Source organism: Apodemus sylvaticus, chromosome 7, assembly GCF_947179515.1.
Source record: "Apodemus sylvaticus chromosome 7, mApoSyl1.1, whole genome shotgun sequence".
Lineage (NCBI taxonomy): Eukaryota > Metazoa > Chordata > Mammalia > Rodentia > Muridae > Apodemus > Apodemus sylvaticus.
Window position 1 is genome coordinate 9,706,922 of NC_067478.1, and position 12,690 is coordinate 9,719,611.

At 49.2% G+C, this 12,690-nt stretch overlaps 1 protein-coding gene across 1 annotated transcript in view; it reads right to left on the bottom strand.

The window, feature by feature from the left end:
- The window catches only part of Glb1 (galactosidase beta 1), an 80,312-nt gene that overhangs the window by 23,660 nt on the left and 43,962 nt on the right, over positions 1–12,690 (bottom strand). The window contains exons 10-11 of the mRNA XM_052187064.1: positions 8,745–8,857; positions 1,493–1,567 (exon numbers count right to left, since the gene is read on the bottom strand). Of these exons, the coding sequence (XP_052043024.1) occupies positions 1,493–1,567; positions 8,745–8,857 (188 nt within the window). The remainder of the gene's footprint in view (positions 1–1,492; positions 1,568–8,744; positions 8,858–12,690) is intronic.

A 12,690-nucleotide genomic window follows, 5' to 3' on the forward strand; every position in this document is an offset into this window, starting at 1 on the left:
GCCTTGAAATTGACGGCAATCCTCCTGCATTAGCCCCCACAGTTAGGATTTCAGGCACGAGCAGCCGCGCCAATTCGCTGATTTCCGTCACAGCATTAGGCTGAACTTCATATTTTTTAATCTTGGTATTGTTGTTTTAAACATTTGCAGCTATTTATAACACGTGAAAGAACTCCCGGCTTTTTAAAAACCAAGCTACCATTTTTCTTCAGCAGCTATAGAGATGTGCCCCTTTCCAAGTGCGATTCAAGCGTGATTAACCTCAGAAGAGATTCCTATCAGAGACCACGTTCTTTGTAGATTGTGGCACAGGATCTGACACTATGACGGAAACTATTACGGCAGCTCGGCCAGCCAACCAGAAGCTCGGGGCTGCGAATGGAAAAACTATACCATGGTGTTTGGTGTTTGCCCTAAAGATAAAAACTTATGCTGCTATTTCAGGACTTCAAGATTCTCAAGAAATAAGTGACTATTCATGTTTTCTTCTTTTTTTCTGGTGAATGTATGCACGTAGGAGTGAAGGACGGAGCTAGGGGAAAACCGGACACCCAAAGAGTCAAAACAAACCAATTTTGTAAACCATCAAGTAACCCTCTCCTTTCTTCCCCAGAATAAAATGACCTGAACTCTTATTGATGATTAATTTCTATCTCTTTCCTCTGATGTTCCAGTATCCAAGAAGTCACTATGATATGATTTTTTTTACATCTAATTTAAGAGCGAATTCCTGTGGTTTGAAGGAACTCTTTTTAAAAAGGGGTGGACGGGACTGTCAAGAGGGTTCAGCAGAGAAGGGCGTTTGCCACCGTGTCTGATGACCCGAGTTCGAGTCCCCAGACACACGTTAGAAAGAGATACTACTTCCTTCATGCTGTTCACTGGCCTCCAGGTGGGCGCCACAAAATGCACGTCTCCCAACCCAAGAAATAAATGTAATAATAATAATAAAAAAGAGGTAAATGATGGGAGAAAGCTTCACTGGACAGAACTCTGAAGTAGGATGTCATTCCACAGCTGCCTGAAGCACTGCCAACCAAGAACCGAACTAAAATGGACGGAGAGGCCCACGAGCATCCTGCATCCTGCCAGCTTGCATGCACATCCTCTCTTCCACCTCTCCATTTCCTAGAAATGCCAACTCTTCCACCCGGCTCTCAGAAAACAAATTCAAGAAAGAGAGACAGCCTCCAGCCAGCCGACGACACCCTCAATCTCTGTGTCTCCACATCGGACTCTCAGTGAGGATCTGATTCTTTTTTTTTTTTTTCTTTTCGAGACAGGGTTTTATGTAGCCCAGGCTAGCTTCTAACTCACGATGTAGTTAAGGATGACCTTGAACTCCTCATCCTCCCTACAGACAGCCGGGGTTACAGGTGTGTGCCAGCACTCCTAGTTTATATGGTGCCGAGGATAGATGCCAGGGATCCGCCCATGCCAGGCAAGCACTCTGCCCACTGAGCTACACTGCCAACCCTGTTTCTTGTCTTACCTTTCTCAGAGCAACTTTCCCATATGCGAACTTGGGTGTAGACGGAGGAATAGGGCCTTCTGGGACTTCTTTAAACTATAAAGAACAGTGGGAAGAGGAGAGGAAAAGTGTTAACCCTTTAGACACTCATCTGTAAAATTCTTTCTTTTTCTTTTCTTTTTCTTTTTTTCAAGACAGGGTTTCTTTGTGTAGCCCTGGCTGTCCCAGAATTTACTCTGTAGACCAGGTTGGCCTTGAACTCAAGAGATTCACCTGCCTCTCCCTCTCAAGTGCTGAGATTAAAATTGTGTACCACCACACCTGATTCTGTTTAATAACTTTTTATTGGTACTAGTTTATTGTTTAGCAAAATCAAAACATTCTATCCAGGTAATTAATGTGTCAGGTAATAAGCAAATATCCACAAACATTTTATCTTCTACCATTTTTTCTCCGTTCTCCAACACAATCTTTGCCTGAGACATGGCTTCCAGACTGAGCATCAAAATCGCCTGTCATTGCATTCAAAGATGCACACCCAGCAGACAGCTGTCCTTCCCCTCAGGGAATCCAGCAAAGTCCAAGGACGCTGGCTTTCCCTGCTTTAGTCTCACGCTCCAGTCATTCATCTAGAGTACGCAGACAGCACTTCGCATGGCGATGCTCCAGGGATGCAGCTAGAAATAGTGCTTGCTCAAAGGGCAAGAGAAGCCACGGCGGTATTAACCTCCTCTAGGTCACGTAGTAGGATTCCCTTCCCACATCACTACGCAGCCAGGAGACAGCGTGAGTAACGTTGCCCAGAGATGAATCAAAGGCAGATGGCTGGGCCGGGGAGATGGCTGAGTGAGTAGGTGCCCACCACAGAGGCATGAGGACCCGACTTCAGATCCTGGGGACTCACATGAAACCCCAGCCCTGGGGGGATTCAGAAATGGGTGGATCCCCAGGGCTCGCAGGAGCCAGCCTAGCAGATACAGCAAGCTCAGAGTCCAGGGAGGAGCCCTGTCTCAAAGATAAACCAGACAGAGATAGGGGAAGATAGAAGAAATCAGTCTCTGTCCCTTACACAAGCATGCTTGGACAAGCTCACAGGAGTGCACGTGGGTTCATACATGTACACACACACATACACACACACACACACACACACACACACACTGAAGTCAGGTATAGTAGCACAGGACTTTAATTCCAACACCTGGAAGCAGAGGCAGGCAATTCTGAGAGTTTGAGGCTAGCCTAGTCTATATAGCAAGTTCTAGGCCAGCCAGGGCTATGCAGTGAGACTATATCAAACAAACACATAGTACCAACAACAAAAAAAGCAAAATAAGAAAGGGCAAATTAGCCAGGTCGTGGTGGTACATACCTGTAATCCCAGTACTCTGGGAGGCAGAGGCAGGCAGATTTCTGAGTTCGAGGCCAGCCTGGTCTATAGTGTGAGTTCCAGGACAGCCAGGGCTACACAGAGAAACCCTGTCTGGGGGAGGGAGGGGAAGAGAGAGAGAGAGAGAGAGAGAGAAAGGGAGAGAGAGAGAGAGAGAGAGAGAGAGACAGAGAGAGAGAGAGAGAGAGAGAGAATAAGTTCCTGAGTCAGTCAGCCCCCTGAGGTGTACTCACGTCCCCTGTGGAGAACAGTGGTGAGCGCGCTCAGGGGTCCAAGGAGCTGCATTGCATTCAGCGCAGCTCTCAGGGTGGTTTGGTCCATTTTAGGGCCAGTGATAAACATAAAAGGGGAGAACTGAGAGGTAAGGTTGAAGGACTCTCCTCACAGTCCTGCCCCTACCCCCCAGAGTGCTAGGGGGGTTCAGCAGGTCCCAGGGTTCAGCACCATGCCTGGGAACTGCACCCATGACTCAGTGCTTGTCAGAACAGCACAGGACCAGCTGAGCGGCACTATGAGGAGGTGTGGCCTTGTTGGAGTATGTGTGGAACTGTGGGTTTGGGCTTAAGACCCTCACCCTAGCTGCCTAGAAGTCAGTCTTCCACTAACAGCCTTCAGATGAAGAGGTAGAACTCTCTCAGCTCTGCCTGCCTGGATGCTGCCATGTTCCCGCCTTGATGATAATAGAATGAACTTCTGAACATGTAAGCCCGCCCAATTAAATGTTGTTCTTAGAAGAGTTGCCTTGGTCATGGTGTCTGTTCACAGCAGTAAGACCCTAAGACACACACATACAAACTCTCACACACATATGTACGCATACACATTCTCTCACACTCATATACGTACACTCACACACACACCTGTGGTGGGGGTTAAGATAGAACTGTTAAAATAGGTCACCAAGTTAATCAAGCACTCATAAAAAGAGAGGCATGACTGTCTCTTCAGGAGGGGGTGGGGGGTGCCTGGAGCTTTATGGTCAAAGTGTTAACCGTGACTACTTTAGTTTTACCCACACCAAAGAGAAATCTTAGAGAAATGCAAATGGCAAGTGTTGTCAAGCCTTGAAGACTCACACGTGACCGTTACCCGCGAGTCCAGGCTTATGCAGCCTGCTGGGACGAGGTTCTCCCAGTGCCAGGCAGGGGGAGACCACACCCATCTCCATGTGGGCACCCTGACATTGTCTCACTGGGAGAGACTTTCCTCCCCAAGTCTCTGGAGAGGGGAGGGGTCAGGAGAGTCTACATGGGCCCCTGGTCGTTAGACATTTCCCTTCATGCAAGCAAATATCCCAAATACTTCAACAAATGAGTTACCTGCCTATCTGCAAGTTCCAGGGGAGATGCCAGTAAGAGCTGGAGCGCATGCTCAGTGCAGAGCGCTTGCTGAGCATGCGCAACCCTAGGAGCGCGCCCCAGCTTGGGGGAAACAAACCTTTCCAAGGAGTGCGTTAAATAAAACAAGCTGTTCCTGAGCCAGGCGGTGCTGGTGCACACATTTAATCTCAGCGTGCCGGAGGAGGAGGAGGAGGCAGGTGAATCTCTGAGCTCGAGGCCAGCCTGGTCTACAGAGCAGCCAGGGCTACACAGAGAAATTCTGGCTTGAAAAACAAAATAATGCACACACGAATGCATATTACAAGGGTAGGGCAGGTGTGTGTGTGTGTGTGTGTAGATCAGAGGGCAACTCTGGGAGTCAGTTCTCTTGTTCTGTCTTATGAGGACAGGAGGCTGAGTTCAGGTCGTCAGGCCTGTTGGAGCAGCCTTCACCTGCTGATCTACCCTGACCTGCTGCTGGTCAGCTCTGTGTATTCCCTGTGAAGATGATGGCTTCCCTTGCGGGTCCCCCTTACCCCTTACTTGGCCTGCTGGGCAGATTCATGGGCTCTCTGTCCTCTCTCCCTCATGCTCCACAGGGAATCTTAGCCACTGTGAGGCCTGCGGACACTCTCTGCTGATGACACTCATAGAGATGTCTCCGACCTTCACATGAGCACCATCGTGTGCACACACACATCCCCCCCCCCCCCACACGTGATCTGTACCGCACAGGTGACAACTCTGCCTTGGAGTTTGTCAGGCCAAACGGTAAAAGACATTAAGAGACATTTGATTGTAGTTATTATGGGGTTTATGTTGGTATTATTATTGTCATCATCATCACCATCATCATCCACACACAGAGACAGCCATAGCTGCTGCATCTGCATCATCATCATCATTATCATCATCGTCGTCCTCACAATACAGACAGCTATAGCTTGCACATGGAGGTCAGAGGACAACGTTCAGAAGTCACTCTTCTCTCTGTACCATGTGAATCCTGGGGCCTGAACTTGGATCCTCAGCCTGGGCGACAAACACTTGACTCACTGAGTCTCCCGCCAGCCGGCTGAGGCGTCTGATTCTTGCCCTTTTCCCTCACACTTGCCCAGAAAGTCGTAAGTATCTCCATTCTCCCTCCCCTCCCCTCCCCTCTCACCCATTCCCTCCATCCCTGAGACAGGATTTCACCTTGTAGTGAAATCCGGTTGGCCTAGAACTCACTACGTCGTAGCCCAGATTGACCTCAGACTCACGGTAACCTCTGCTCCCCAAGGGCTGAGATGCTAAGTGTGAGCCAGGGCGTGTGGCTTTCCACTTTCATATTGTGGTCTGGGTCTGACTGGTGCTGTGTATACACACACCACAGCCACCACCAGTCCCCACCAGTCCCCGCCAGTCCCCACCAGTCCCCGCAAGTCGCCGACTGGTCTTCCTTGCTCTCTCCCTGGTCAGTTCCTGCAGCCTGCATGATCCTTCAGCTGTTCTGCCCAACCCTCCCGTGCGTCCTCACTCAAGCGAGTCACCGTCTGGCCCAGGAGCCGGATGCAACAGTTCTATACTTTTCTTCATCCTTCTCCACAGACTTCATCCGCTGGGCTCCATCTAATACGTTCTAGAAGCAGGGCACCTTCCTCTCCCTGAGTCCCGACAATGTTCTAGCCCTGGCTATCCACATGGTGTCTGCTTTCTCATCTCTACCTGAAGTCTCTGTACAGGCTTTATCTTTAGCGGGAGGCCTGGATGTACCAAGCGGCTAAAATCAGCCAGCACAAAGCAGTACAAGACACATGCCTGCCTGCTTTACGGGTTAAAAACATCTGAAGCCAGTCTGGTACCGATTAAGTAATAAAACAGGACCTCAAGTAGCAAATTCTCAAGGTAGCTAAGGAAAACCCTGAACTCCTGATACTCTGGCCTCCACCTTCCAAGTGGGATTACTTGTCACTATCACGCCCAGCCTAGGTTTCCTGGGTACCGAGGACTGAGGCCATCTCACTGGCCCCTTAGTACATTTTTAAATGATTTTTTTCAGGTAATTTCATATAGTCCAGGATGGCCTTAAATTTACTACGTAGCCAAGGATGACTCCGAATCTCTTGCTCCTCCTCCTCCTCCTCCTGAATGTCAGGATAGCAGACATGCATCACCACACTCTTCACGGTGCCAGGGATCAAATCCAGGGCTCCGTGCACGCCGGGCAAGCACTCTCTCAACCAGGTTCGATGCTATTATAAACTGCAACTGAGCGACAGAGCTTCCCAAGGGCCGGACACCAAGGTGTGAACTGTATGAATCCAGTTTGCATTGTATGAATTCATTTATATCAAGTTCAAAACAAGATCCATGACTACAGGGTAACAGGAGTTGGGGCAGTGGTTAGCTCTGGGCATGGGGGCAGGTATGCAGGAAGACAGAGGGGTACCAGGGAGGCTCCCACTGGGCGTTGGCTGCCGCTCACGGCTCACTTCCCACACACAGTAGCCTTGGGAGCCCTGTTTGTTCTTCTAAGGGCACAGATAACATGCTTGACTAGGTAAGAAAACACAAACACAGAAAAAGACAAACTTCCTAACCAGGAGGGGGAAACAAGAAAACAAAAACATCCTCATCCTCTTTCAAAGAGAAAGCAATGCAGAGAAGAAAAACAAGAGAACAGGGAACACGAAGAAATAATAATAAAAAAGCTGAAATTGATCTCTGCATGGCGCTCAGGTGCTGAAGTGCCTGGCTCTCGAGTTCTCTCCCCAGCCCCACAAAAACGCTAGGCAGGGCGGCACACACCGGTGATCCTAGAGACTGGAGAGTCTGGGGTGGGGGCTGCTGGCCAGTGAACTCCAGGGGCAGTGAGAGACTCTGCCTCCAAAATAGGTGGGGAGAGGGTGTGGAAGACACACGCGTACACTGACAAGCACTTATACACACACCTGCAAATCAGAAACCAGGCTCTGTGAATCAAGAGTTACAATTACAATCACATACACACATACCTGCAAAACAGAAACCAGTCTCTGTGTATCAAGAGCTACAATTATAATCACATAAACACACAAAACAGAAACCAGGTCTCTGTGTATCAAGAGTTACAATTATTATCACACACACATTCACACACACACACACACACACACACACACAGGCACATGTGCTCGCAAAACAGAAACCAGTCTCTGGGTATCAAGAGTTACAATTACGCCAGGTGGTGGTGGCGTATGCCTTTAATCCCAGCACTTGGGAGCAGAGGCAGGCAGATTTCTGAGTTCAAGGCCAGCCTGGTCTACAGAGTGAGTTCCAGGATAGCCAGGATTACATAGAGAAACCCTGTCTTGAAAAAACTAAAAAAAAAAAAAAAAAAAAAGAGAGAGAGAGTTATAATTACAATCACATATGTACACATGCTGAAACCAGTCTCATGGTATCAACCACATTGGATAGCTCACAACTGCCTGTTAACTCCAGCTCTAGGGGATTCAATGACCTTTTTGGCATCCTAGGGTACCCACACATGTGTACACACACACACACACACACACACACAAACACAAATTTTAAATAATAAAGAGAAAGGAAAGTTAGGTGAGAATATATTTCTCTCTGTCTCTGTCTGTCTCTGTCTGTCTGCTGTCTATCTGTCTCTTAGAGCTTTGGTCCATGTAGCTGAGACCTCGAACCATATAACTGAGGATGACTTAACTCCTGATCCTCTCCAGGTTCCGCATCCGGGTTGCAGGCACGCACCACACCAGGTTTAGATCATGTTTTTCTCCATACCATGCCAGGTGTGGTGGGGCATAGCTCTCAGAAGGCAGAGGCAGGCAGGTCTCTGTGAGTTCAAAGTACGAATCTCATCTACACAGAGAGACCCTGTCTCAAAACATAAGCCACCCCCTCAAAAAAAAATATCTTAACACATGTTAAATTGACATTACATGACACTTTTACCACTTATAGACAGAAAACCTGTTTGTTTTTTTTTTTTAAAGAAAACTTCAAAACTCAGGTGACTGAGCAAAAAAACTGTGGGTTCGCCTTTCTTTTTCTTTTTCTTTTTTTTTTTAATTCACCGCAGAGACAGGAAACCCCACCTGAGAACTTTAGGTGCTTCAAAGGCTGGCTGCTGGCAGAACAGAGACGTACCAGAGCCAGTTAGAGGAAGCAGCAGTCGCCTGCCCCAGATGGAGCACAGCATCTCTCTCTGCACAGGTCACGGCTGTTCTGCACACTGGGGGCTATTCATTTTCCTCCCGCCACACGTGAGCCACCACGTGGGCACATTGTCTGGGTTTTACTCCCTGCACAGTGTCAGAGACCATGCCGGATGGCTCACCCATGTCCTCTGCTCTACCTTTGGCATGATTAGGAACCCAACCCCAGCCTCACAGATGAGGTGCAAAGCCTAAAGCCTTGCTGATAAACTCAGGGGCTCTTCCCCGGGCACGGCTGTACCCCGACCCTGTGCCTCCTTTCTCCTCCTGTTACTGAGGGAGCCATCCTCAGAGCCATGAGGAGTTCAGGGCAGCTCACCAGCAGTCCAGCTCAGAGAGTCTGAAGGACCCACCTTCTTAATGACATCTCGAAGAGCAAAATACTTCTTAGTGAGGTCTCCCGCCTCACTCAGGGGGGCATCGTAGTCATAGCTGGTGGGCTGCGGTGCATAGGGCATGTTGGCACCTGGAAGACAGAAAAAACATGTCACCGGTCACTTGAGGTCATTGCCAGGGGCTCATGTTAGGATGAAGAGAAAAGGAAGCACATTAAAACCCCAAATCATCAGAGGTGGGATACCGTTTTCACAGCTGGTCAAGTGCTCGGCCAGCACAGCAGACCCTGGATGCGCCGGCACATGCATAACTAAGCTCTTGGGAGGTGGAGCAGGAAGACGAGACAGTCAAGGTCATTCTCTTTTTGCATGTTATGTGTATACGTGTTTCACCAGCATGTATGTCTGGACACCACATGTAATCCAGACTCTGTCAGACCTCCTGGGACTGGAGGTGCAGATGGTTGTGTGAGCCACCATGTGGGTGCTGGGAATCGAACCTGGGTCCTCTGGAAGAGCAGCCAGTGCTCTGATCTGCTTTTTCCCAGTTTGCATCCTTCCAGGGAAAGCCTTTATCTACCAGCCAATCGTCTGGGGACATAAAACCACCTTTCCCTGCCTCTCCTGCCCCAGAGAAGCCGCCCAGAGTCACATCACCATCACCGCCTCACAGTTACATCACCTAGTCTCCTACACAGCGTTTCTGTGTGGCAGATGCTGCCCCTGAGAACATACCCAAGGAGCATCTTCTGTGATGGTTGATATTATTGACTCGACAGGACTTAGAAGCACCAGGAGAGGCTCCACCTAGATAGGGAGGAAGCTAGCATCCTCGGGGCTGGTGTCCCACCGTAAAGACAAAACCAGCAGAGAACCAGCATTCTCTGGCCCTTTTCTGACTGCAGATATGACTCGGCCTATGGCCTCGAGCTCTTTCCTGAACACTTCCTTAGGTTTGGTTCTGTTAGGTCTTTGTCACAGCAATGGGGAGCATGACCAATACAACATCCCAGAACTCGATCTGTGACAAGAGCAATGAGCAGAGTCAGGGCTGGGTACGTAAAAGCACCAGAAAAAATAATTCCTTGTAATTATTGTTCAAGCCACAGAGTCTAAACTAGAAACTTCCAAGCTTGTCAAAGAGGATGCTTATGGGGTGAGGATCCCTTCTGGCGAGTCCTTTGAAAAATTTCCCCATGCATGAGAGACAGATGAGGAGTCTGCAGACATTTTGAGCCCTGCCCTGGACCCTGGTTCCTGTGAGAGATTTGGGGTGAGACGTGGGGCAGAGGTGGTCTTTCTTTCTTTTTTTTTTTTCCTTTTAGACAAGGTCCAGGGTAGCCTCAAACAAGCTATGCAGCCAAGGACGATAACGAACTTCTGAGCTTCTGCCTCTTAACTCTCAGCGTCAGGATCACAGGTGTCTCTCTTAGGTGCTGGGATGACAGATGTGTGTCTGGGGTCATGGGTGTGTGTCAGGGGTCACAGGTGTGTATCAGGGGTTACAGGTGTCTCTCTCAGGTGCTGAAATCACAGGTGTATATCTGGGATCACGGGTATGTATCTGGGGTCACAGGTGTCTCTCAGGTGCTGGGATCACAGGTGTGCATCTGGGGTCACAGGTGTGTATCAGGGGTCACAGGTGTGTTTGGGATCACAGGTGTGCCTGTGATCACAGGTGTGTGTGTCTGGGGGTCTCAGGCATGTGTCACCAGACCTGGTTTATGCAGTGCTGGGGTGGAATTTAGGGCCTCGCATAGACTAACCTGGCACTGTACCAAGAGAGTGACACCTGCAGCCTTCAGAGAGCAAGATCGCTGCAGCTGAGTCTGCAAGGTTCCCACTTCCTCTGAGCTCAGTAGCACTCTGCCTTGCACACGTGAGAAAGGCTGTTCTATGACGGCTCTAATTTGTAAGGAAACAAGGCACAAAACCAAGGTCACAAGGGATGGGCTGAGGACTGGTTGTCAGAGGGCTGTTGGATCAGTGAGCGGGGATCAGGTCAGTGCTAAGTTTCTCACCAGTGTTCTCACTTTAGAAGACCTAGACCTCAGCCAACAGCCTGGTGTATTCATTTCCTCCACTCCCTTCTCCTCAGAGGAGGTCTGCCTGCCCCGGGGAAAGTACAGGTTCGAACACACTCCTTCCCATGAGACACAGTGAGATTAAAAAACCACATCCTCACCTAAGGAGTTCACCTTCTCTGTGGCTCCTCTCCAGAGTGGATTTCTCATTTGACTCATCTGTAAGCGCCATATTCCTTACGGGCAGAGCAGCCGTGCTGACCAATCCTGAGTCCTCAGCCTGGGCCCAGCATGGGGTTGGGGGACAGTCAACGTGTGGTGTGCAGGAAGGACAAGAGTAACTTTTCTAGTTCTTTATGTGTGTGTGTGAGTACATGCATGCACACATGAGCACATATGAACGCAGGGGCACATGTATGTAGAGATGGGCATGCATAGATGTGTATATACATATAAAAGCCAGGGGCTGGCTACCATCTTGGTTTGAATGGATGAAAAGCTGAGTTAATTAGTTTTGTTCACATACTGTGCCATGGCACTCAGTTTCAGGGGTCATTTCCTTTTCTTCTACCACACAGGTCCTGAAGATCAAACTCAGGTCTTCAGGCTGGGTGGCAAGAACTTTTAGCCGCTGGATCATCTCACGGGCCCTCAATTTGGTTTAGGAGACAGGGTATCTCACCAGCTTGGAGTTTCTAATTCAGCCACAGCTACACCAAGCGTCTAGTAACCCCCCAGGAATCTGCCTGTCTCCCCTTTCTAGCACAAGGATTACGGAAGTTCACCCCACCATGCCCGGCTTGGCTTTTCTTTCCTTCTTTCCTTGGTTTTGTTTGTTCGTCTTGTTTTTGAGACAGGGTTTCTCTGTGGGGCCTTAGCTGCCCTGAGACTTGCTCTACAGACCAGGCTGGTCTCAAAGCTCTCTGCCTCCTGAGTGCTGGACTGAAGTGTGCCACTACACCCAGCTCTTTTATTTTTTTATTTTTAATGTGGGTTCCAGGGCTCAAACTCAGGTGCCTGTGTTTGCACAGCAAGTTATCAGCACCACGGGGGAGAGTTCATACTTAAGGCATGTGAGGAAATTTGTGGCAAGATGGTGACAAAGACTGAGTAGGAGTGTTCCTCACCACACACACTCACACACACACTCACACACACACACACACACACACACACACACACTCACACACACACACACACACACACACACACACACACACACAGAGCTTAGATTCTGAGACAGCCATGACACAGATGTGGATACAGGGCTGGGGATAAGCATTATACAAAAGTGCTGCCCGGAGAATGAAGCCGTCTGGCTTGGGGTTCACTCTGGGCGACAGGGGGTTACCGGAAGGACAGTGGCCTTGGGCTAAAGCCGGGGCTCTAATCCAGACTCTGCCCTTTGCCAGCAGGAGAGATGTGTGGGGGTGATTATGGGCACCCACATATTCTTACCTGTAAACCGATGCCAATAATCACTAGACTGAACAAGCCGGGTAAGAGAACTCAACAAAGACAGGCAGGAGACAGATAGACTCCACCCTCACAGCGGGGGTGGGGTGGGGGTGGGGGGCTGAGGGGTGGGGGGTGGGGGATGAGGGGTGGGGGCAGAGCCTGAGGGCTAAGGACAGCTTTTATTTTTATTTTTTAAAAAATTCTATTACTGGGCTGGAGAGATGGCTCAGAGGTTAAGAGCACTCACTGACTGCTCTTCTGAAGGTCCTGAGTTCAATTCCCAGCACCCACATGGTGGCTTACGACCATCTGTAATGGGATCTGACGCCCTCTTCTGGGGTGTCTGAAGACAGCTACAGTGTGCTCATATATGTAAAATAAATAAATAAATTTTTAAAAAATAAAATTGTATTATTTATTTACTTGCTTACTTATTGGTTTGTTTTGAGACAGAATCTATGTAACCCTGGCTGGCCTAGGAC